The sequence below is a fragment of the Kryptolebias marmoratus genome, linkage group LG5 (assembly GCF_001649575.2).
Source record: "Kryptolebias marmoratus isolate JLee-2015 linkage group LG5, ASM164957v2, whole genome shotgun sequence".
Lineage (NCBI taxonomy): Eukaryota > Metazoa > Chordata > Actinopteri > Cyprinodontiformes > Rivulidae > Kryptolebias > Kryptolebias marmoratus.
Window position 1 is genome coordinate 13,830,440 of NC_051434.1, and position 24,174 is coordinate 13,854,613.

At 42.9% G+C, this 24,174-nt stretch overlaps 3 protein-coding genes and 2 long non-coding RNA genes across 7 annotated transcripts in view; 2 read left to right on the forward strand and 3 right to left on the reverse strand.

The window, feature by feature from the left end:
• Positions 1 to 662: 662 nt before the first annotated feature.
• LOC108239915 (homeobox protein Hox-A2a) lies at positions 663 to 3,665 on the reverse strand. The gene is made up of 2 exons (XM_017422967.3): positions 2,284 to 3,665; positions 663 to 1,740 (listed from the first exon to the last, which is right to left on the reverse strand). Exons 1-2 carry the CDS (start codon positions 2,651 to 2,653, stop codon positions 998 to 1,000), a joined length of 1,113 nt encoding a protein of 370 aa, XP_017278456.1. The 5' UTR covers positions 2,654 to 3,665; the 3' UTR covers positions 663 to 997.
• A 492-nt stretch (positions 3,666 to 4,157) lies between these two features.
• Positions 4,158 to 5,870, forward strand: LOC108239953. The gene is made up of 2 exons (XR_001808753.3): positions 4,158 to 4,289; positions 5,373 to 5,870. It is a non-coding gene; the product is annotated as an uncharacterized LOC108239953 (long non-coding RNA).
• Positions 5,871 to 5,886: 16 nt separating this feature from the next.
• The window catches only part of hoxa3a (homeobox A3a), a 30,039-nt gene continuing 11,751 nt past the window's right edge, over positions 5,887 to 24,174 (reverse strand). Inside the window, exons 3-7 of one of the 3 annotated variants that reach the window (XM_037975665.1) lie at positions 23,680 to 23,820; positions 13,985 to 14,045; positions 12,162 to 12,230; positions 9,723 to 10,302; positions 5,887 to 7,563 (exon numbers count right to left, since the gene is read on the reverse strand). In XM_037975665.1, the coding sequence (XP_037831593.1) occupies positions 6,776 to 7,563; positions 9,723 to 10,185 (1,251 nt within the window). In that variant the 5' untranslated portion in view covers positions 10,186 to 10,302; positions 12,162 to 12,230; positions 13,985 to 14,045; positions 23,680 to 23,820 and the 3' untranslated portion in view covers positions 5,887 to 6,775. Of the gene's footprint in view, positions 7,564 to 9,722; positions 10,303 to 12,161; positions 12,231 to 13,984; positions 14,046 to 15,332; positions 16,538 to 23,679; positions 23,821 to 24,174 lie in introns of those variants that run through there. The other 2 variants (XM_017422929.3, XM_017422944.3) reach the window with 2 other exon arrangements.
• On the forward strand, positions 13,218 to 17,538 carry LOC119617020. The gene is made up of 2 exons (XR_005233170.1): positions 13,218 to 13,356; positions 16,910 to 17,538. It is a non-coding gene; the product is annotated as an uncharacterized LOC119617020 (long non-coding RNA).
• hoxa4a (homeobox A4a) lies at positions 20,220 to 23,672 on the reverse strand. The gene is made up of 2 exons (XM_017422978.3): positions 21,860 to 23,672; positions 20,220 to 21,361 (listed from the first exon to the last, which is right to left on the reverse strand). The coding sequence occupies exons 1-2, from the start codon at positions 22,425 to 22,427 to the stop codon at positions 21,012 to 21,014; spliced, it is 918 nt and encodes a 305-aa protein (XP_017278467.1). The 5' UTR covers positions 22,428 to 23,672; the 3' UTR covers positions 20,220 to 21,011.

Below are 24,174 nucleotides of genomic sequence, written 5' to 3' on the forward strand. Positions count from 1 at the left end.
CACACACACACACATTTTTTTTTTATTTGTGCACATTACACCACAATTGGTCTCTTTAATGTCCGTCTCATTCATGCCACGGAGTGATTTATGAGCTCCTGAAGGCAAACATAGCTCGGGTGTTTGCCTGCAACTTGCACACAGTGTTAAGAGCCCCTTACATGTTCAGGTCCGGGCTGGCACTTTAGCTTATTTTATGTTTTAAAAGGTACTAATTTCATAAGCTGGGGGACAAAATAATAATAATAATAATTTAAAAAAACTAAGTCCGGCACATATTAATCATTTTAAAAAGGAACATCCAAGGAAATGGAAGGATTTTGTTTAGCACAATAAATTTGTTGCCTATTCATTTATATTTTAAATGCTTTAAAAGATTTACCTAAAAAAAGAAACGTATTTATATGCATTTATTTAAAAAAATACTATATGCAAAAAACTTTTCTAAGTAATTCAAATTATGTTGACTTGAACTTCTATATTAATGTGCCCTCGATAACTTAATGCAAACTAGATAATTTATATTCATAACCAACCTGTTGTTAATTTGCATACCCTGTTTCTCTCCGTCCCTGCCTCTATAATTTAGTTTCCAAATTAATTATTGAGACAAATAATAAAAAAATATTTAAAAGTAATAGAAAGGACTCAAACACCAGAACAAAGATTGTAGCAAGTTATTTGTATTCTAACAAAAATATTCAAGAAACTATACAAAAATAAAAAAGATTGACCTGGTTTTATAGGACTAATACTGTTGGATTATTCTCACATACACTCAGGGTTTTCATTCCATGTAATCAAGTAGTTATGGTGATTATTACGAGCTACTTTAGCTATTTCAGTGACTTAATTTCAGCCTTACCTTGTTATAAATCGTCAAGTCAAAAATCAACAGAATAATGTGCCGAATTTACACATAACAAGAGTTTATATCTATGTAGCCTGATTTCGCACAAAAGAAAGAGAAGGGGAAAATATATAGTGAGTGATTGAGTTAATAGTTCAGATGCTGCAGGTCGATTGTAGTTAGAGACTCCGAGAAAAAGTAGAAAGTGTCCGCAGAAATGTCCACGGGGCTGTCCAGAGACTCTGACAAGCTCGGCGAGGCTGTGTCTGAGAGCTGCAGGCAGGAATCCGAGGAGAAAGGCTGAAAGTCGTGTAAAGAAACATCCAGAGCGGAGGGACTGTCCCCATTGTCCGGGCCAGATGCCGAGCCAGGGCCCATTGTTGACATGCAGCCCGGAACAGTGGGTGACGGGTTGGGAAAATGTTTCAGATTTTTGTCATTGCTGTTAAGCGGCGCGGCGGCACCAAAGCTCGCCGACTCGCCATTGTGGAGCTGCTGCGCGTTATTCTGAAAGGAGCAGGTATCCCTCTCCAGCAGGGGCCCGCTCTGCTCGTACAGCAGGGGCCCCTCGTCCTCCTCCTCCTCCTCGCTGTGGATGCCCTCCTCGGCGCCGAGGCCCTTCCCGTCCCCGTTGTGGTTCTCCTTGCTCTGGGTCTGCCGCTTGTGTTTCATGCGCCGGTTCTGGAACCACACTTTGACCTGCCGCTCGGTCAGGTCCAGCAGGGCCGCGATCTCCACCCTCCTCGGCCGGCACAGATACTTGTTGAAGTGGAACTCCTTCTCCAGCTCCAGCAGCTGCGTGTTGGTGTATGCGGTTCTCAGCCGGCGGGAGCCCCCTCCTCCGCCGCCGCCGCCGCCACCGCCGCTGCTCTCCACAATCTCAGGCGAGCCTGGAGAATAAACAGCATAGTGGGATTAAAAAACGCAGGACACAACAATTACATAACCCTAGTGCCCGTAAATGAGAGCGTTCGCAATCCACAAGAGAGCAGGCTGCAACAAAATGGCCGCTGAAGCCTCTTTTATCCCAAACCTAAGCCGAAATTACCCAAAACTTCACTATTTTCTAGATATAATAATAATAATATTTTTTTAAAAAAACAGCCAACATGAGCAGTGCTCTAACAGTGAGGTCCATGCTGGCGTGGGATTCTAATGAATGCTCCAGCTGCCCTCCTCGGCAAAGGCACTCCATCACTCTTCATTACTGTCACACATCAAAACTCTGCTTCGGCGATGGGGAATAAATCATCTTCCATCACCAAAAACTTTCGCCAAACTTTTTAGGCACTCGCAGCAATATACTAACCACAAACCCAGCAGAAAAAAAAAGCACATTTGTTGTTGTTGTTGTTTTTTTTTTTTTTTTTGCTTTTAGTGTGTTACAGCAACAGCTCGTGGCAAACGTGTATCTCCCTTTTCTTTTCACCCACCTTCCGGAGAGAAGCACACAGCTCCGCTGGAGATGGCGGTGGTAGCGGTGGAGGTCGGCAGGTGGTTCCTCTTGGAGGCTTTCTTCTCCCGCATCCACGGGTACTCCGGGGGCAGGGAGGCGGTAGGCAGCGGGCTGCACCCCGCATCCTGGCTGTGTCTGGGCCGGCCGTGGCGCGGATGGCTGCCCGGGTTCAGGCTGGGGATGGTCTGCTCGAAGGGAGGAGGAATCAGTGTCGGGCGTGAAAGCGTCGAGCTCTTGATTGATGAACTTTGAAATGAATCAGCGACAGGGGGGAAAGATGTCAGGCACTCAGCAAGCGACGGCTGACTATTGATAAAACCGCTCTCTCGCTCGAATTCGTAATTCATCTCCGCTCCCTGAGAGCCGAGGAAAGTTTGCGCGCGTATTTTTATAAATGTCGCGGCTCAGTGAGGACGAGGAAGAAAAAAAATCATTAAAAAAAAGAATCTTGTTGTTTTTTTTTCTATGTCACTGATTACGGCCGTATGGGGACCGAGCTACCATTAAACTATTGAATTCATGGAGACAAGGTTGAAATTGGACCGAACTGCCTGTCACATGATTACCTCTGCCCAATGACAATTTGGGGTTTAATCAAAAGGAGCCACTGTGTGCCTGATTGATCCAAAAACTCTGTGGAAGATCGCCTCGCCTCAGCTGGGACACGACTGTTTTTATTTACATCTTTGTCCGCTCAGTTTATCCTCCTCTCGCTCGTCCAGTCCGCTCCACTAAGCTACAAAATGTGTGTGTTTTTTTAAAAGAATGGCTGACGCTCCCTGCTACAAGGAAGGAGCCCAGCTTTAGGGTGCGCGGATTCGTGCACTCCTCTTTTCTCGTATTGTTTGAGGATGTCAGTCGAGAACGCCCCCCACCACACAAACACACACAGAGGCACACACAAACTCACACATTTCAGTAGCTCTTCATATTTAGGCAGACTTTTGGAGGTGAAAAGACAAACCTCAAAGACTTCTAAGGTGGGGAAACCCGACCAGTCCTCTCTGAATGTGGACACCAGAGTACATGGGAGCTTCAAATGATATGTAATAATGACTTAGGAGGTGCATCTACTGCAATAAAAGCCCCCACATTCACTAAATACTGACAGATATGACAAATTTGGATCAAGAGTAGCTAAACTTGTGCAACCACTGAGCAGAAACTTGGATACAGACACTCACATGGTATAGTTTAACTAGTAAGGCACTTTTTTTGCTCAATACACTGAATAAAGGTCGATGGCCAAACAGGATCTCTTATTCTTTTGACTCTAAATGGTGAAATCTTTTTGATAAATAAAAAGAGGAATTATTTTTTTGAAAAAAAAAAAAAAAAAAAAAAAACGAACGTCCTAGTATTATTATATCTGGGTTTCTCGTCAAATCACAACCAGAATTCATAGGAAGGACATTGACTTCACTACTGGGGGAAGAAAAATCCCTCTATATTTCTATTATCACCAGAATTTGCAGTAAACATCAACACAGTTACAATCGACCATCTATAACAGTTGTGGCCTTACTATACAGTTCAGGGTGAGTTGCTCTTCCAGAATAATATGTGAAAGCCACATTCTGGGCTGTTTTTCCTAAACAGACAGCACATTTCAGTCACACACAGAGAAAAAAAATATATGTGTGGTTTATTGAGTAACAGAAGGAAGAAGAAGTGGAAGGCATCTCTCAGTTTTCTTGCTTATATACCAAACAAAGAGTCCTGGAAGCCTGCGCGCGATCAATCTTATTCGCCAAAAGGTCTGACAGCTCAGTGCCCTCACAACACATTTAAGGCTTCTAACTCTCCCCCGGATCAAATGCAGCCAGGAAGCGCCGAGAAACACTGGCCACTCAGATTAGAACCAGTTTCTGCTCGCACTTCTGGTCGGGTTTGTCGCTGGAGGGATGTTTTAGAGAAGAAAGACAGGGGGGAAAAAAGAATCCAGTCACACAAGATGCGACCATTTCCTTTCTGAGAACAGCAGTGAGTATGGGGGGTTGAAGCTGGCTTCCCCACCTGGTTTTCTTATTTTTTGACTGTTAATATCCAAAAGTAGATTTTATTTGTTTGTTTGTTTGTTTTTTCGTTTTTAGCTGACGCGAACGTCTGTGCGTTGAGCAGAGGTGAAGAGTTGCTAAGGGATAAGACGGATGGCTATTTTGGAATTACGCACAGGCTTTGTGTGCAAGAAGAGGAGTGGGTGGCGGCATTTAGAGGACCTCAGCATGTCCTACACACTTATCTTTATACTAGAACTGATTTACGACCGATTCTCTCACGGATAAAAATCTATTTTTTAAAAAAGATAATTTTTAGTTAAAACCCCATTTCTGCGCTATTTGTGTTCTGGTCAAATGCTGCTGTGCCTGCGTGTGCATGTGTGTGTGTCTGTGTTGGACGCAGAAATACTAAATTCATCAGCTTTTTTTTTCTTTTTTCCCTGTGACACACCATGCTCCAATTGTTCTAGGTTCTCCTGCTAACCATATGTCAGGGCCAGTAATGTTCGTGCCCACTGAAATCAATCAGCTCGGGTTGGAAATGAGTCAATGAGTCAAGTATAAAGAAAAAAGCAAGAAAGAGAGAAAAAACGGAAGGAAAATAATACACTTCGTAAATCAAACTGAACATTTTTTTTAAATGTACAAAATCTAAAAAAATGTTTTTCTTGTAATTGTCTGTGCGTCATTTTTCAGTATTTTGCAGACTGCAGCTCCATATGGGCCCGCATTGTCTTTTGTTAAGTTATAATGCAATTCAAAAGAAAAAAATCTCCAATTATTGCGTGCAATATTTTTGATTTTAGCAGATACAATAAAAGAAAAAGAAAATGTGCGCGTGGCGTTTTTAGCTGTTTGTCAACTTTTTTTCCCCCTTTAGCCATCAAATAATGAACGTACTTGCTGATCTGGCTTTACGCTGCAAATGTCCAGAATAATCAAACCAATAAACTCCTTTATGATCCCAGTTTATCCACTGTATCCTCTGAGCGCATTTGACTGACTGAAACGTATCAGTGAATTATTTTTTAAACGATTTCTCATTTAGCTTGTTGTCTCCTTGCAGGACCTCCACAAGGGCCCGACTGACATTTTTATTATTATGGATGTACCCACGCAGATGAGAAGAGAGAAGAGGACCACCCTTGAGTGTTTTTTACTTTTCTTACGTTGAATCAAAGAGGAGAAAAAAAGTAGCCTTTATTTAATGTTTGATTCTAAACGTGGATAGCTTTTGTTTTAAAATATCAGTCGTGATTGTCTGGAGGTAAATTAAACATATGGTTTCGTAAAAATAAATAAAATTGAAGCTTTTTAAAGCTTCTTTATAACAATCTATATCTTTTTAGGAGTTTAAGCTGTAAAATAAAGAGTACATTAATTTATATTAAATAATACCACAGCTAGAATTCTATTTGTGTCTATTTCTTTTATCGGGGGAATTGCATTGTGTTTGATTTATGTGAAATCCTACAGCCAAGTCTAAATTCAAACTGAAAGATGTGCTTTCATTTGAATTCTTTTATTTATTTCTTCGAACCGGAGCAGCGTGGAATGTTTGACATGGAGAAGGAAAAAAATTGGATGTTTGTCTTTTATTCAATAAAGAAAACTGCAAACGTGTGTCCTTCTTATTGCATGACTGATTGATTTTTACAATCGCTGAGAAAATAAAACACCTCCTTAAAAAAGAAGAAGAAAAAAAGAAAAGAAAAAAGCGACATGTTGTTGCTGTTTTTTTTTTTAGTTTTTGTTTGCTGCTGCTGCTCCCCAAGAGTGCACATATTTGTATGTGGGCTGAAAATGGCCGAGACGCTAATTTTCCACCAACCTTCTCCCCTCCCCACCCCAACACACACACACACAGAGATGGAGGGGTGTCAAATAATACTAAAGGAGTCTATTTTATCTTTTACAGCGAACAAAATAAATAACAATAAGTCCAAATGGAACAAAACATAAAAGCAAGGGAAGTGGCACGTAAAAGCTCAGGACCCTTGTTTTTTTTCTTTTGAGAATGAATATCCCTCCCTTCACAATCTTGTGGCTCTTGAGGTCTTTTACACAAGTGCAACAAAATGCAAAACAAAATTCTTCAAATGCGGATAAATAAAGGACGGACAAATTCACATTAAAAATGAATAACGTGTTCATAATACCCTGTTTGAGTTTAAAACAAGAATTTAAAAAAAGGAAAGATTAAATAGGTCTATGCGTACTAGGCTGTGCACCCCTCCCTCCCTCCCGCTATCTCTAGATAAAGGTCCTTGTGAGACAATGTCAACAAGCAAATAGAGGGAAAATTCAAGCAAGTCGTGATTATTTATCCTACTGCTACTTCACACATCAAACTATAGAGGGGAACATAAAGGGAAGCAGAGGAGAAGGTGGGAGCCGTGAGGAGGCGCAGAAACAAAGCAGGAAGTATGTCTGGAGGTGGATGAGACAATGGGGCGGAGTGATCCACTGCTACAGATGCGTCAGTTTGGGCGCTTCCTGGATTCTTCCCTGAGAGTAGTGCGGCGTTAGGTCTGTGTAAGTCGGTGTGGGGTCACACACTCCGTGGTGCTGACTGTTGCCCATTGTGATTGCTCCGTTGTACTCCATGTTCGCGGACGGCGGGTGCGGGAGGTGGGTCAGGCCGAACACTGACGCGCCAGAATTGGAGTCGATGTAGCCTCCGCCGACATAGACGGGGCTGCCTTGCATGTGCGTCCCGTAGTTGCCATTGCCGTGCAGAGGGTGCGCGTCATAGTCGGGCGTGGCCGAGTCTGTCCCGGGGTACCTCTTCTGGGAGGGGGGGCAATTGCTGAGGGAGTTGTTCAAAGGAGGGGGGTATGACGTAGCCATACCGTATGCATTTTGGTGAGGCTTATTATAAGAGGTCGGCGACTGGGATTCGTATGGTACACTGTTAACCAAAGAATGCATAGAACTGAGGTATCCGCCTCCCCCACTGCCACCACCGGAGGCAGGTCCCACGGGACTCCGTGGGGACTGTCCACCAGGAGAAGGCATCATCCCGACGCCTTTCTGGTCCTTTTTGTACTTCATCCTGCGGTTCTGGAACCAGATCTTGATCTGTCTCTCTGTGAGGTTCAGCAGGTTGGCCATCTCCACCCTCCGGGGCCTGCAGAGGTACCGGTTGAAGTGGAACTCCTTCTCCAGCTCCACAAGCTGCGCGCTGGTGTAAGCTGTCCGGGCCCTCTTTGATGCTGCTGACCCTGGGGGGCTCTTGTCTCCGGGGCAACTCTCCACTGTCGGGGAGAAGGAGAGAAGGATGTCAGTCCGTAATCCATTACAGACACACACAAAGGTGTACAGAAAGACAGCAGAGTGAGAGTGGAAGCAGTGACAACACATCAGCTGATAGAGAAACTCTACTATCAGGAGATGGCGGTGCTGATGAAAGAACTGTATAACAGATAAATATGGCCATTAAAGCAATGTTTTTAAAATAATCGACTCTCTCTTCTTCTCCCTCCTCTTTTAACATGTGCTGCAAACATCTCAACATTTTGATGAATCTACTCCCAACACAGGGGTTATCATCAGGGGAGCGCGAGGCAATTAACAATCAATGCGCCTGTGCACACACTAACTGCAAACCATGAAATGCAACTGAAGAATACTGGGTTTGTATCTGATGTGGAACCGAGTGACCTCAGGTTTCCTACTAAAGCATTTTGACCCTTTTCCTGCCCCGCAGTCACACGGAAGCATAATGCAAGCACAAGCATTATAGATTCCTCGGGGTGTGTGAAACTGCTCGTCCTGCCCTCACTGATAAGCTTAAAAGGACTGGATCTTGGCTGCAGAGTAGCAAGATTGGTCTACTTACCGCTGTGGCAGGCGGCCAGCACTTAATAAATTTCACTACCTGTCTTCCAAACCTGGAGCAAAAAGGAATGCAACATGACATAACCTGACCCTTAATGATATTGCACAAATGAAATAGAAGTTATCACGTGGATCTGAACAAGGCATTTAGTGAAAAGTGAATGTGCAGCTTTTTAGATGAATATTTATGAATTCTTAAAACAATTAAATATGTTCCCTGCGTATACTAAGTGTGGCGTGACTCGCGGAAAAAGTACAAAACGTGCGTTTTTTGTTTTTTTTAAGTCAGCTGCCTCCGCGAGGTAAACAGACTGATTAAATCGCGTTTTAATGTATAAATCTTATTGAAATCATTGCAAACTCATTTTCAACTCTGTTAACTATTTGTAACAAAATAAAGATGTCTAAAATTTTAGTTGTCTCGGTTAACGCAACTCTGACCTAGTTCTAGTCCATGCGCAAAGTCTGCGTAAAACGTGTATAAAAAGTGCGTAAAGTGGGCGCAAAGGTCTCGTGAAAGATCTTCGTGTGCTAGTTTATTGTAATCCACAAGTCATGAAGAAATGGCGTCATGCTTTGCATTGTTTTATTAAACATTAATATCTGACTAAATACCTACTTATTTTACGAATTATTGCTTTCAGTTTCAAGTTTGCTCTTTTCTGTTTCTTGTAATCTAATCCTACATTTGAGAACTGTCACAAGTCAGCATAAATGATTGGAGTACATGGATGAATGTATTTACTGCCAAAAGGCTAATAACAACTTTTTTGGTGCATAAAATTTAATTGAACAGGTGTAAAATAAGATGCTCATTACAAGCTGTGCAAAAATAATGTATCTTTTTGTGCCAGTTTAGGGAACAAAAATACTCAAACATGGCTTCATACCTTTGCATTTTTATGTAATCCTGTCAAATATACCTTAATATCGTCCTCTAAATTTTTAGAAGGTCATGGGAAGATGAGCATTTTTAAAGTTTTAGGTTGGCTCTAAGTAAATAACAACCCCCTTCCCCATCTTCTGGCCTCCTCCCCCCCCCACACACACACACACACTGACCCACCGAGTTTTCCTCTAATCAAAACAGCAAGACAAACTGAAACAACTGTTGTGTGTGTTTGTTTGCTGTCTCTCTGGGAACATTATGTGATCAGTGGAGATGTGTGTTTACAGTAGGGACAGGTCAGCTGGAGGGCATGGGGACAACAAATGAAAGGAGCTACACTCAAAAAGGCACAGACTTCCTCTAGTCAAACTGCTTTAAATTGCATGTAAGGTGTATGCTCTTGGAGCATAAATATAACCTCAGTGGGTCTTTGTGCAATCTGTCCAGGGCTATTTGATACAACAAACCACAGACATAAAATGATGGAGAGAAATTAAACACCTTTCTGCCACGGCACTGGAAACTCGACGTTATGACCTTCTGCTGTGGTTTGCCTCCCCCCCCCCCTCTGCCTCGTAAGCCTTCACCTGCCCACCCACCTACACATTTACACACCCCTGTGCATTGTGTCCTCCCTCAGCGTGAATGCAACTATCTGTGAATGTCAGCAGCATCAGCAGTGAGTACCTGAACTGGAGCTACTGGTGGGTTTCTGCTTGGTGTTCTGACGGGATTCCTTCATCCAGGGGAAGATCTGTTTGCTGCGGCCTCCGGAGGTCGGGGAACCGTTCTTGGCACCGGGCTGGGTGGACCCGTTGCTTGCGTTTTGGCTGATAGCACCGGGGGACTGTGAGGGAGGCGGTGGGCCCGACCCCGGCCCCGGCGGTTGATTACTTTCGGGGAGGACCTTGGACTGCGCCGCCTGTATGGCCGTGGTCCTGTCGCAGCTCTCCGCCATCTCTCCCGGCTTCTGCAGAGCCACGGAGCCGCCAGGAGACTGCAGGGAGCAGGCAGGTCGATGGTACTCACTTTCCACATGAGAGACCCGGGGATATTGGACCTGATTGGCATCATAACTGAAGCCATTTGCGCTTTGATATGGGTAGCCACTGTAAATTGCGGAGCTGTCGTAGTAGGTTGCCTTTTGCATCTCGCCGTTTCCCAATATTTATTTCAGAAACTGACAGGGTCTTGACACCCTTGTAGAATAACATTGGCACCCCGTGGTCACGTGACGCCTCTCCGCCAATGGCCTCCTCGGGTGAACCTAGGGTTACAAGAAGCACTGTGAGGAGGAGAAATGGTGGCGATCCATCTTACTTTTCAATACAGACCTGACACTGGAGACTGTGGAGGCAAGATAGGGCCAACAATTCTGCAGACTATTACCGTTTACCTTATGGCTTACACGAGGCACAAAGGCACGCACTAACCTTGTGTTACCATCTGTGCCAAACAACATAAAACGTTTTCAAAAGCATTCAAACCATTTTAAAACATAACAAGGAACGGTGTGACATTTTAAACCTATGAGCCGGAAAAAAAGAGAAATATAGTTACAGTACACTTTTACAATGAGAATGTTGTGGGTAAAAAAAAGCATGTTGTGGAAATGGCTTGTTAGCAGGTTGCCACGCAGAGAAAAAAATGTTTCTGTTACAATATTATTCTACCAACAGGGCTGTCAACAGTAAATCTAATTTCCTGTGTAGCAGGTGAAAACATTGTGTGTGGCCCGCACTTTTGACCATTACTTTAAAGTATTCAAAAATACAAAAAAAAAAAAAAATCGTACTTCGACAGGTTAAACTGAGTTCCCTTTTCTACCTGGAGCAAACCAGGAGAAACGCATTTTTTTCGTTGTATGTTGAAAGATAAATGAAAGGGCCGCAAGGTAAAAAAAAAAAAAAAACAAAAAAAAACCCTGAAAAACCGGGCTGGTTTCTGTGCATCCCTATGACCACGGTGTGAACTTTTCCTCGCAGGCTCATAATAATGGCTGCTGTCGGTGCTGCTGTTTGGTCGCAGGCGGTGGTGATATATGAGGGTCAGAGCGGCGGGACTGGCTGCTTGGAAACAGCGGCCTGGTGAGAAGCCAAGGCCGGCATTCGGGTGGACAGAAACCCGGGGAGGACGCAGCTAAGAACCCGCTGCTACGGCTGCTGCAGACCGTAAATCAGGCAGGTACCAGCGGGGAATATTTAGAAGACTATTAACCACAAGAGAGACAAAGTCACCAGTCATACAGGGAGGATGTCTCATATAATAATAATAATAATAATAATAATAATAATAATAATAATAATAATAATAATAATAATAATAATAATAATAATAATAATAATGAAATAAGTAAAATTTAAGCTTTTAACCACACATTTTATTAATTTGTCTTTTGGTTTTGAGCGTTTTTCCTATTTGTTCCTCACATTCTTCACTGCCTGCCGCTTCATTATCGATATCACATAATTTTAAATGTGGAAAAAAATCAAGTGCAAAAGCATACTAAATAACTTACTAAATGCAATCCTATTTAGCCTAGTTTTTACTAAGAAGGCCCAAATTTTTCTTATCTAACAGTAAATTTGACCCCAATACTGCCAAAGGCACATAAAATATTCCATATTAGTATTTGGATTAAATTTGTCATGCGGCAGCTACAACCAGAATGCTTTCTCAAAACATAAACAAAATTAAAATGATATTTTAAAAGAAGTGAATCCTGGGCTCGTGCAGTCGTGAAGAGCAAAAAGGCAAATCAGTTTCAAATGAGCCCTCAGCTCTCAGCTTAAAACGCAGCCAAGCCGCAGGCGGAAAGTAGGTCTCCGCTGTGAGTCTGCGCTCATGGTGGCCGGCAGAAGGGCTCAGAAAGTTCTGTGGTTCGGTTCTCCATGGCGAGCCATCGCGACAGTCACAAATGGCAGAGCAAAAGGAAGACAAAAGGCAAGGCTTGAGCTCCTTGCGCGCAGCCCTCTTTGCTCCGCTCGAGAGAAAAATCTGTGTGTGTGTGAGTGTGTGTGAACTCTTCCTGAACCGAGATCTAAGTCATACGGTGATAAATCACCGCGCGACACGCAAACTCCACCATTTACAACCGAGAGGGAGCCTATTTCTGGCCCTGCTTACCTGATCCTCTCACGATGAATGCAGGGCACCGGGCAATATTTTCTCATTCAGCGACGAAATCGATCAAAGCTGTAATCCAGAGAAAAGTTTAAAGGCAGGGCTGACTGGGTGAAGGAGCAGACTGCGCCCTGCCATGCAGCAAGCATTAGCAGGCACAAACCAAAAAGGAAGAGCCAGAGAGAAGACCCCCTCTTCCTTTTTTTTCCTCCTTCTCCCCCTTTTCCTTTTCTCCTTACTCGACGTGGATGGGTAAACCGAGATTACAAAAGCAGGCACGAGCGGTCGGGTCAGCAAGATAAGACTTATCTGGTCTCAGGACTGGATTTCTCCTCATGCTACAGACCAGCTGACAGGGCTTCATAGCAATATTCACGTCAGCCAAGGCTTTGCTTCACTATGAGATCCTTCACCAGTACCATGCAGACACCAGTGAACTGCCCCGAACCAGAGCGTCACCATAGACAAGAAAAATTATGCAAATGAAGTAGCGCCTTGGAAAGGCAGTACAAATCAAGTGGTTGCCTCTCCTCCTCCCCCTACCAAACGAGGCAGAGCGTCTAGAAAAATAACAACAACGTTAGATTTTTTACGAATACCTCAAACAAAAGTCGCTTTCTTGCAACTTATTGGGGAAATTATGAACCCAGGAAGACTCCGAAGAGAAAGGGTGACTACAAAGGAATAATCAGGCGCTGAGCATGCAGGATTTCCATTTCCATGGGACATAAAGAGCTTCTATCCACAGCTTAATCATTAACCTGCATTTTTGCATATAATTTGCCGTTTTAATCTACCCCCACCACAAAACGCGCACTTCTTTTTCGTCTCTGCGTCTCTTTTCTTCCCCGCACGGCCCTAAAGAGAAGACAGCTTCATTTTTGATCAGAACTGCAGATCAAAGCTGAGCTGTCCTCGATATTAAAGGAAAACACCCCCAGTAGGAGCAGGGGATGAAAAATGGCCAGAAGTTTCATCACCAAAAAGGCAAGGCTGGAGGACGCGCAGCGTGGAACAGAGAGAGGGGGGAAAAGAGCCGGCAGCTTGAAGTGGAGGGGGGAATCCCTCTGTCCTTAGCAGGCAGAAAGAAAGAAAGACGGAGAGAATTAGATTTATGGTTCCCTCCCTTCATCACAGCTGTAAACAGGAGTAAGAGCTTCTGCTGGTTTCAGGATTCTTGGACAAAAATTCAGGAAAGGTACAACACACTGTCGGCGTGGGAGGTGGAGTGGGAGAAAAATTCACACATGAGGATTTTTTTTTCAGCTAACTTTGCCTTTTTCTTTCACGTCGTTTCCTCTTTGTATAATTATTTACTTCTTTGTTCATTTTGTTGCTAAAACGCTGATTCGCCCTTCTCTTTAATTTGGCCCCGAGGAGAGGGTCTGAAAGCCACTACTGTCGCGCGTAATAAGGCGCGCAGGAGAAAGACAGAGAAAAAAAAAGCAACGTGGGAGGAAACAAAACTAAAATGTTGATAAAAGAAAAAAAACGAAACTATTTTAAAAAGCTTCAGCGCAGCAGGCTGTAGCAGCTCCAAGCAGATGGCTTTCACAGAAAGTAGTTTTTGAAATGAGTAAAGGCACCGCTCCAAGAGCTGCGATTCCCCTCGTCACTTTTATGGTGACAAATTACACCACAAAGACAAGTGGAGGAGAAGGAATTATTGCTCTCGGGTTGGTCGTATTGCTGCTACACGGAAATGTTACAAGCCACGGGCTGCTTCTCAAGCCTTTGGTAGGCGTGTGTGGTACTTATTAGAAATTGAATAAGAATATCACCATCAAGCATTCATAACACAAATCAATAAAGATATATGGACTCACCGAAGGCAGCTCAGGGGGTTTCCGAGACCGGGGGATGGCCTGAAATCACTCGGCCGGGATTCTGCAAGGAGTAGAGGAATAAATACATGATTTTGTTACATTATCTGTTTTTAAATCAAAACTCTGCGCTTATTACGTGGTTTGCAAATCGTGGCAGTATAGTTTTTTTTTTTTTTAATCTAAACAAAGTATACTCGAATTTCATAACCAATTATTAATGAGCACAATAAGGCCTGCGTTTCTAGAGTTCAGATATAAACGTCTATAAATAAGCTCCATTAAAGAAAATATACAGGGTATTTTGAAAATATTTAAATTAAAAATTTAGATAAAACAGAATCCAAGTCAGTGCCTTAAAGACGCATTTACAGCTTCAACAAGCAAACAAAACATTTTTATTGTTCTTATTATTTAAAAATATGCAAGAAATTGTAGAATTAGATGAATAAAAGATGAAAAACATGGTTTTCTTCTAGGATTAAAAACAAAACTAAAAATCTCAGCTGAATATTATGGCTCATCAGCGTAAATAAAAAAAAAACACTAATGAGCCCATATGCAAATAAAGTGTTTATTGTTTTCCTGCAGCTCCTGAGTGTCTCTTCTCCACTAAAAAGAAAGAAAGAAAAAAAAAAACCCGGATCGAACAGTCATTAGCTCGCGCTCACCATCTTCCCCAAGTCCCCGCGCCCATAAATCAAGCAGGAGCGCCTTGACCTCAGCCCGGTCCTAGATGGCACTCCGTCTTCCATTATATCCTCATTTCCCCCGGCGGAGCGACACAACCCCACCGCTCTCCCTAACTTTTTTCTTCTTTCTTTCTTTTTTTTAATGGGGATCGTCTTGATGTATCGTTTACGCACAGACACGGACATAAAACAGCGTAAAGACGCGGGGTGTTTGGTTTTATGGGGCAGGTTGAACCCTGGACCGACGTGCGCTCTGTTTGGGTGTTTGCTGGAAGCCGATAAATGGCTGCTTTATTTACTGAGGGAGCCTCGCAGGCCTATTTTAACCCCAAATGGCTGCCCAAATTATTAAAATTAGGTATTTATTTTACATGGAGTTGCTCTATTTTAAAATATTTCGTCATGTGTTTATGATACGGTTTAGAAAATAAGAAAACGCCTCAATCTTTATCCTCTTGCTAGACTTTAGGAGGTTAAATATGTGTTTAAAAATATATTCCATCTTATATTCAGCGTGGGACGTCTTATTATGGTCAGATATGCAGCTTTATGGTAGTTTCTCGTCTTAAAAAAATCACAACAGATCCTCCCTCGTTTTCACTGACCTCTCTCGCGCGCAGCAATAACTCACGACAGTAATGAACAATCGGCGGAAATACCTCAAAATAAAATCCATCCTCCCAAAGCTCGGGCTCTGATTCTCTCCGCGTGGAAAAACATATCCGTCCGTGACAGGAGAATACACATCCACAAGAAAAAAAAAACGGGGGGATCCTCTCCGCTCCGGTCCGCCTCGCGCCTCTAGAGCGACTTTTTTTTTCTTTCTTTTTTTGCCCCCCCTCTTTTATCGAAAAACAAGCTACAAAGCGAGGACTCCCCTCCCGGAAAGCGGGGGCAACCAGCATATAATCTGCATCATATGGCCACAGACCGGGGCTCCGGTTTTCTTCCCTGTGCCATAACACCGCGCAGTATTATGCGCCCTGCTCACGTGACGCAACGTCAACTTAAATCCCTTTTATTTGAGCCCGTGAATCATTAATGGAGGCAGTCATTGCCCCTTGAGGAGATCGGTTTGGAGGGGAGGAAAAAAAAGTAGAAAAAAAAGAAGAGAGGTCTATGTGACACTGCAATGGATCTGGCAAAGAGGAGCAAAGCCTCTCAGTGAGAAGCAGCTTTTCCACGTGTCGCCCATTCAGAGCAAAAGGCTGCTCTGACAGTTTTAGAGTGCCATATATTTGGTGCCTGTTACAGCAGCTGAAAGCGCGATTCCTGCTGCTCTGCCCACAGATTTGAGCGCGACACTGAAGCTGGGAAAATACGAGACAGATGACACACAAAATACATAATTTAGGGGCGCTATCATCACTACATTTGTGCATCTTCTCCTTCTTTTTCTTTATGCTCTCGGGGTGTATTTCACAGCACTCTACTCAGTGTCGCCCCCCTGTTCTGATACTTGTGCATCACTTAGTCAGCCTCTGCTTCTCCGCCTGTAAAGCGCTGCGAGGTAAATAAGACCCAAACGTTACACGTTTACCTGTCATAAGCACGGGAGGGCTGTGCGTCCTGGTGGTCGCGGAGGGGTAAACGAGGAGGGAGGGAGGACCGTCAGTCAGCAGTGGGCGGAAAGTGGAGGTGAGGTAACCAAAGAGAGGCTGCTCGACCCCGCTGATCAGTACATGGATCCCCATTAGACCAACATGTACTTACAGATTTCCTACATCCAGCTGAGTGATGGCGGGGATTTAAAGAGTTTTTGGGGGGTGGTTTTAGTCCGGCAAGTCCATTATAATTAAACAAATGAAATAATAAATTAGCAGTAAGACTGGCCACGCGCGCTGCTTGGAAGATGTTTGGCTTCTGACGCAAGAAGTTTTGCCAAAAAAAAAAAAAGGAAAAACAGTCCCGAAGCGTTTCTCTGCTCCTGGCACCGTTTGGCGCTTGTTTTCCGTCAACACCGAGCAGCGGCGGGCGTGGAAAAAAAATCCCACCACAACTATTAATCACTCGGGTCAGACAGACACAGAATCCCACTCCCACATTTTAGCCTTTGTCCTCTGCAACTACAACTGGAAGGGGCAAACTTTTAAAGTTAACAGCTCGCAGGGAAGATCTTATTTGTCCACTTTAAATCTTTAAAACTTGTAATGTTTTAAACTTTTTTAGGGCACTTTTGAAAAAAAAATGAACTTGCAAATAATGAAATGTGAATTTTTGTGTCTTTGTTTTGCAGATGCAGCATGACAGCGAGGCTATTTGACAGCACACATCCGTGCTTTGGAAGGTAATTACCTTTCGCCACCGCACCTGAACTTTCCTCTGACCCGGACAAAGACACGGAGAGCTGAGTGGAAAGTTATTTGCGCCCCCACAAAATGAGGAGAAGACGGAAATCCAAGGCCCCGAGCTGGTAGCAAACCTCGTGACTCTGGCATTTTTTGCAAAATGTCCAAACTTGACATCTTCACAAAAGTAATACCCGATAGACGAGGCTTTAAATCTCAGTAACACTGAAGTTTCAGATGTATTTACACAAATCAAGACTTCTTATCACTGTCAGCAAACAGGGGGGGGACCTCTGGATGTTGGCCAGACGGAGGTTCATATCTTCCCACAATGTTGACACTCGCAGCTCTTAACAGTCGGGCTTGGGTTACCGAGCCTCTCAGCCGAAGATAACTGCCTTCAGCGAGCTTTTCCACCGGCCAACATCAAGACTAATGCGAAATTCAACGCCTTAAGCTGAGTGGAGCCGTCTCTAATTAACCCCCACCACCACCACTCACGAGCAACACGGTGACGGACAAGGACAGAGGAAATGTTTGCTCCAAGGTGGTCGTAATAAACACAAGTTTAAGTTTTCTTGTTTGGCTGGGTCTTTATTTTGGCTGAGAATACTTCAGGCGCCATTTACGCGCAAAATATGAAAAAACAAATAATTAAAATACTACTAATAATAAAATAAAGTAGTATTAGTGTCCAAATAGATCTTTTTTCCTACAAATTGTCTTTTTTCTCGAACAGAAGGAAACCCACACTGCTTTTTTTCTTTTGCATTTCTATGCTCAAACATATACTTTTACAAATCAATATTTTCTTTCTTTCACTTCTAGCCTTAATACAAACAAAGAAAAAGTTTTTTTTAATTTTTGGACACATGATTGAATATTAAAACTAGAGGGAAAGGGTGGGATTCGACTTTGTTGTCCTTTATGACATTTTTGAATTATAATGGTAAGGTTTGCAAAACAAAACAATATATTTTTGTTTTAAAAAATGTGTCTAGTGCAGTTTTGATACAGTGCTAATAGAATAAATGCCAGAATTTGAGTTCTGGCCCATGAAAAAGCAGTTCAAATTTAGGAAAAGTACTTTTTAAAGCACGTGTTAGTTGCGTGAATCAAAAGCCGGGATGCCAAACAGACAAAGTTTTTATTATTATTAATTTAGGTTACCCTTTATGACAGTTTCAATTTATAATGATATTAGAGAACTAAAAAACACGATAATAAAAACTGTCCCATACAGTACAGATCACATATCTCATTTTAGGTTTTGGTCCATGAAGATTTATACAGAATTTAGATAAAGTTACAGCAGTTCTAAATTTCTTTCACTTTTCAATAAATCCAGTATTAATACTTGGTCAATTTAAGAAACTTCACACAAATTTATTGCATTCTGATATTTGTTTTATTTTATATATAAAAAACAGTTTAAGGTGATTTTGAATTGTTTTTGGTTTTGTTTTGTTTTTGCTTTAGAAATATAAGACACACAAGAATCTCACATAAGAATCTCTTATTAACGCTTATTATCAAGACAATACCTGCACATATGAACAAAGATTTGACAGTAATAGTACTACATAATATACATCATAACATTATAACACAGACTTTATTTAATGCTAATTTTGCTTCCAGCCACACAAAATAGGGAAAAAAACACCAAATTTACTCACAAGTCATGACAGTGTGTCCAAAGTTCTATCAGAAGAGAGAAGCTCTGACTCCCTGCAGAGCATCACTTCAAATGAAAATCCGTCAGATTTTCAAATCTATTTCTGAGCCCCCGGGACATTCATTATTCAGCAAGTCACGTGAAAGAGGGAATTAAATTTTCAGCACTCTGAAAGTGACCTCTATTTTCGAATCAAATGACATGAAATCTGTAATTCATTGAACTATAGTTGGACGTTTGGGAGTCTGCGCAAAGTTGGTGTCGATCAGCTTCAGAGCCTCCTTTCGGCTGCAGAATTTTTGTCCGTTTTAGGATTTTTTTTTCTTCTTTTCGTATGTGGCTACAATAAATATTAGCGAAATCTACACAAGCTGCCTCCTAAATAACTCCCCGTGTCTGTCGCTTTGTGTACTTTGCGATCTTTATTTGTTTATTCGTCAAATAAAGCTAATTTATAGTTGTGTGCATTGTAAACCCATCACTTATAAATGTGTTGACATAATCCTTGAGCTTAAATCAACAATGCCAACATGTGCCTAAAATTATAGTTACAACAGAACATGAAAATCCCAGCATGTTCCTGTCCTCTCCTCTGGGCCTGCCAGCAGCGCCTCTGTGATAATGTGCACTAAAGCTGTCTCTCCGAATCATTCTGGGTTCAGTTTCACACTTAAACACAGTTATTGTTTCCACGCGGTTTCTGGGTAAACCTCAGACGAGTTGAGAAAAGGACTGACGGAGGTCTCAGAGCTGATGTATGGTCTGGACACTGTGTGTGTCGAAAGGTCAGGGGTCAGAAGAAGTGCTCCGAGGCTCTGATTGGCCAGAGCCGTCCGTGTCCCTTAGCTGAACTCTCTCATTGTTTGGATGGGGCAGGTAGTGACCAACACGCACACTCTGGTGATCCAAGGTTGGCTGAAAACTTCTTAAAATGGCAAAATAAAAAGACTGCGTGGCCGGATAGATTTAAAGACTCTGCTTTGCCAGTAAAGTATCCTCAAACGCGTCCCCGTCTCATGTTATTCCAGGAAAACGCGTATGACACGCATGCTGATTTGGATTTAGGATAAGTGAGCGATGAAAACCCCAACAGGGCGAGACAATTCTGCGCTCTGCGTAATGGATTAAACTTAGTTTTGGAAAGATTTACGCATTTATAACACAATTTTCTCGGTTGAGATCTCCATTTACGGGAAAAAAATGCAACATTACGCGTTTACCAAGTTAGAGATGTTTGCAAACATTCTATAACTTGAATAAACTATTACAATAAATAAGCAAAGTTAAAAAACAAATAATTTGCAAAGATGCAAACAAGGTTATTGACCGTTTGGCTCAAAATTACGCACGGCAATTTTAAACACGCGTCCAAGATTCGACAAGAAAGCGGTAAAAAAAATTGTTTTGTTTTTATCCACTGTTGTATTTTGCTAAAATTGTATTCTTTAAAATTAAAGAAGAATTATTTTTTTAAATGAGGCACAAATAGCCGCGCAAAGAACGTGTAAACTGGAGGCTGTTGCGCTCAAGTGAAATCAATCGTGGCGATGACAAAAACATCCAAAATCATGTCAGCCTCGTAAGTGAAGCACATATTTTATTTCACAAGGACAGATTGAACCTACACTAGCCTACATTACAACGGTCATTACTGAGACAACACATACAAATATTCACAGTTTAGAACACAGCACAACATAGGACGCACTATAGAGCACAAAATGAAACTACAACACTAACAAAGTGGACGAAACGCTTTTCCGCATTGTGCCTTCATTAGATTTGTCTATGTACATAAGATGTCGAAGTCACCTGGACTACATTCAACAGTAAAACCACTCAAACACACGAACTAGAACACAGCTCCTCTGACTGATGCCAAAAAAGAGCACGAGCGGTTTTCTAACACTGAGCCTCGCTAAATATCTTTCAAGTATATTAGAAATTTCCATAAGCAATAAACAAAACGAGAAAAAAACAATATTCTAAATAGAAAAAAAACGAGCTCAAACTTACTTTCACTTCACTTCTTTTTTAACTGCAGTGAATACACTTTGCTCCAAGTCCTATGGATGTGCGTTGGTATTTTCTTTTTCTTTTTTTTTCCCATAATAAACAAATATATAAACACTTCAGTTGCCACCGTGGCAATTAAATGTGAATTTCAAGCTTATATGAGGAGGACGACCGCGGAGGGAAAGGGGGTACAAAGGACATGGCAGAGGCCCAAATGTGCAACAGAGATAACACCATGTGTGTGTAAAATACTGAAACTCGGTCCTTCAAATTCCACTTGTGTTGTTTTCCTTCTCAGTCTGGATTTTTCAGGGGGGTGTTTAATTCATGGGAGGGGATTTGGGTTCATCTATGCACTATAGACCTACAGTGCACGGCGTGGGGACGAGCTGCTGGCCTGTTTTGATCTGCTGCTGCTGTTGTTGTTGCTGCTGCTGCTGCTGTTGGGCCCCGGAGGCTGAGGCCGAGCTGGACGAGCGGATCTTAGTGTTGGGGAGCTTGTGCTCCTTTTTCCACTTCATTCTCCGGTTCTGGAACCAGATCTTGACCTGGCGCTCGGATAGGCACATGGTGTGCGCGATCTCCACCCGCCTGCGCCGAGTCAGGTAGCGGTTGAAGTGGAACTCCTTCTCCAGCTCTAGAGCCTGCTGGCGGGTGTAGGCAGTACGGGACCTCTTGGGCACTCCTCCATTGTAATTGGGATTGACTGGGAGGGAAAAGAAAGCAGCCACACACACACACACACACACACAGGCAGACATACATACATACGCGCGAGCAGGTGTTACATGCAGGTTGATTTATTCCAAACTCTTAGATATTTGAGCCACTGGACACATTAGTGCAAAAATGACAGCACTTCTCGGGGTTTGATGCAGCCGTTTTGTTTGCTTGACCTTAATGTGGAGATGCACGCGCGCTCTCATCCAGGGACAGATCAAGCTTTAGGAATGATTAACAAAACAGCGGGCGGAATATAACAGTTTGGCTTGACTCCAGTGGTTAGAGGTAGTTTGGGTTAAAAAGCAACAAAGGCGCATGGCCCCGACAGACGAACACAGGCAATAAAATTTACGAGGGTCCTTAATTACCGACCCCGCTGCTCGATAGTCGTAAATTGCTGCTACTAGTGCTGCCTGAATTGGCTCGCGTGTGCTCCAGCGGTTGCTTCTCAGTGGTTCTGCTGTTGTGGACGACAACTCACCGTTGCTAACGTGGACCTTTTTCATCCACGGATAGACCACCGGCTCCTTGCCCTTCGCCACGCCGGGATACACCTCACCGGCGAGGCTGCAGTCTTTGCTGCCATTGGCCCCTGCGCCACCGTCTGGCGCCGCGGAGAGGCGAGGACCGTGGCTCTGTGGAACCGGCTGCGGCTGTGCGTGGTGCCCGTCGCCGAAGTCGTCGAGTCCAGCGGCGGCGGGGACGTTGCCGTAATCGTAGCCCGTTTCCGTGTAGTTTGACCTCGGATAGGTTGCCTCGTCGTGATGGGGAAAGCCCGTATCTTTTGGCCGCTCGTAGTAATCACCATGGCTGGGGATGTATCCGCTCTGCTGGTACTCGTCGCACGGTGGGAAGGAAGGCTCGATGTAGTTGGAGTTTATCAAGTAGGAACTCATGGTCATTAATTTGTGAAGTGCAACAATACTAATTTTTATCGCGCTGTCGTTTTTCTGATCTCCACAAAACCCTCCTACTCCCCTGTCAAATGTACAAAGTTGCCTGGTCACGTGCGAGGAGCCACCAATCACCGCGTGTCCTGTGGGCATCATGTAAACAGGAACCAATGGAAAGCATGGCACTGGTACCAGCAGCACCGCGCGGACTGGCTTACGTTGGCGTTTTCCTTATTAAATTAGAGTATAAAAAAGGAAAAACTAATCAACTAAGTTGTTTACTGCGTGGAGCCAAACTTATGTGGGTGAGGCTCTGCTCCTCATCTGAAACACAGAGTGGAAGTCCTGAGGAGGGAGAAAGGGCTGCTCACAAGCCAAATACCTCCTATTACAAACGTAAATTCGGGCTATTGGAAATCTGTTGCATCCCAGAAAAAGATCGAGATAAGGAGAGGAAAGGTAGCACAATAATGTATATTCTAATCAGACTATTCAAACCGAGAAAGAAGGGGACTCGTTCTGCCTGCAACGATGAAGCACAGAGCGTCGCTTCTCTGCGGACATGCAAGTGTTCACAAAGCCTGGAGAGCTTGTGCATCTTTAAAATCCTGACTAATTCATGTTTCACAAGCAGCAGAACAACTCCCACTTCTTCAGACGCACAAATGTGCAACTGCAGACACCAGGTTTTTGCTCATTGCTATGCTATAAACTTGGCATTTTGTACTTTTGTCCAGAACAAAACAGCAACTTGTCATCACTTAAAATAATAAAGATTTTTATTTGGCCCCACAGTTTCACACTTCCCAAACTTATAGTGCTAAAAGCCATGTTATGCATGCACCACCGGGTGCTGACTGTTATTAAAAAGCACATCCATCGGACAAACACTCGAGTACACCTGAAATGCGTTACAGACAAATGCTTAAACAAATATTTGATTTTAACACAAAGCATTGGCAGTAAATATCCAGCTTGAATCAGTCAGTGCAACAAGATCTATCACAAATTTGGGACGCAAACCTTTTTTTTCTACCTTTGAAAAACGTGCAAATTCATTTTGAAAAGTAGGACACACATAGATATAAGAAAATCTTTTTTTTTTCTAAAACACTCGTCTGTGCTTTGGTGCCACGTTAAGTGAATTGTCATGTAACAAAATAAAAAATGTGTGAAATAAAACTGTAATAATAATAATAATAATAATAATAATAATAATAATAATAATAATAATAATAATAATAATAATAATAATAATAATAATGATTTTGTTGAAAACTGAAATAAATTGTCTTCATCATTTCTCCTTTTTCAATATTTGTTCTTGCCATGTCATGTAGTTCAATGAAACTCAAACAAACTGACATGTTGTGTAGCTGCATGTTTAGATGATCTAAAAGTCTCTGACCGTGCTCTTTGCCAGCAGCCATCACGTCCAGTTTCATCTCCACACCCGAGGTGGCACGCTGTGTCCGTGTTTCCTGCAGGATTCTGCAGCAGCAGCTCCTCCTCACACATCTGAACCGCTCTGCCCTCTCCAGCAAGGCCTCTGTAAGCAGAACCAAATGGGCCAAACTTAACGGAAATATTGAAAGCTTTCGCCTCTTGCCTATTTCTTTCTTTCTCCTTTTCTTTTCTCCCCCACCTCAGCTCAGCCTCCCTATTCTTTTCGCTCCCCTACACACAGAGATAACTTCTGCCTGACCCCGAGGTGACACCGTTTCCATTTTGTTTCTTATTAATCTTGCCCATTGACAGTCTTTGTTAAACAACAAGGCGTGCCCCCTCTTTTTTTCCTTCCAAAGAGGCGACATTTTCATATCTGTTAGACGCGGTGACCTGGGGTTCACCCCGGACTTGGACTTCAGTTTTTGCAGGCTCTGTTTAACTCTGGGGAGATAGT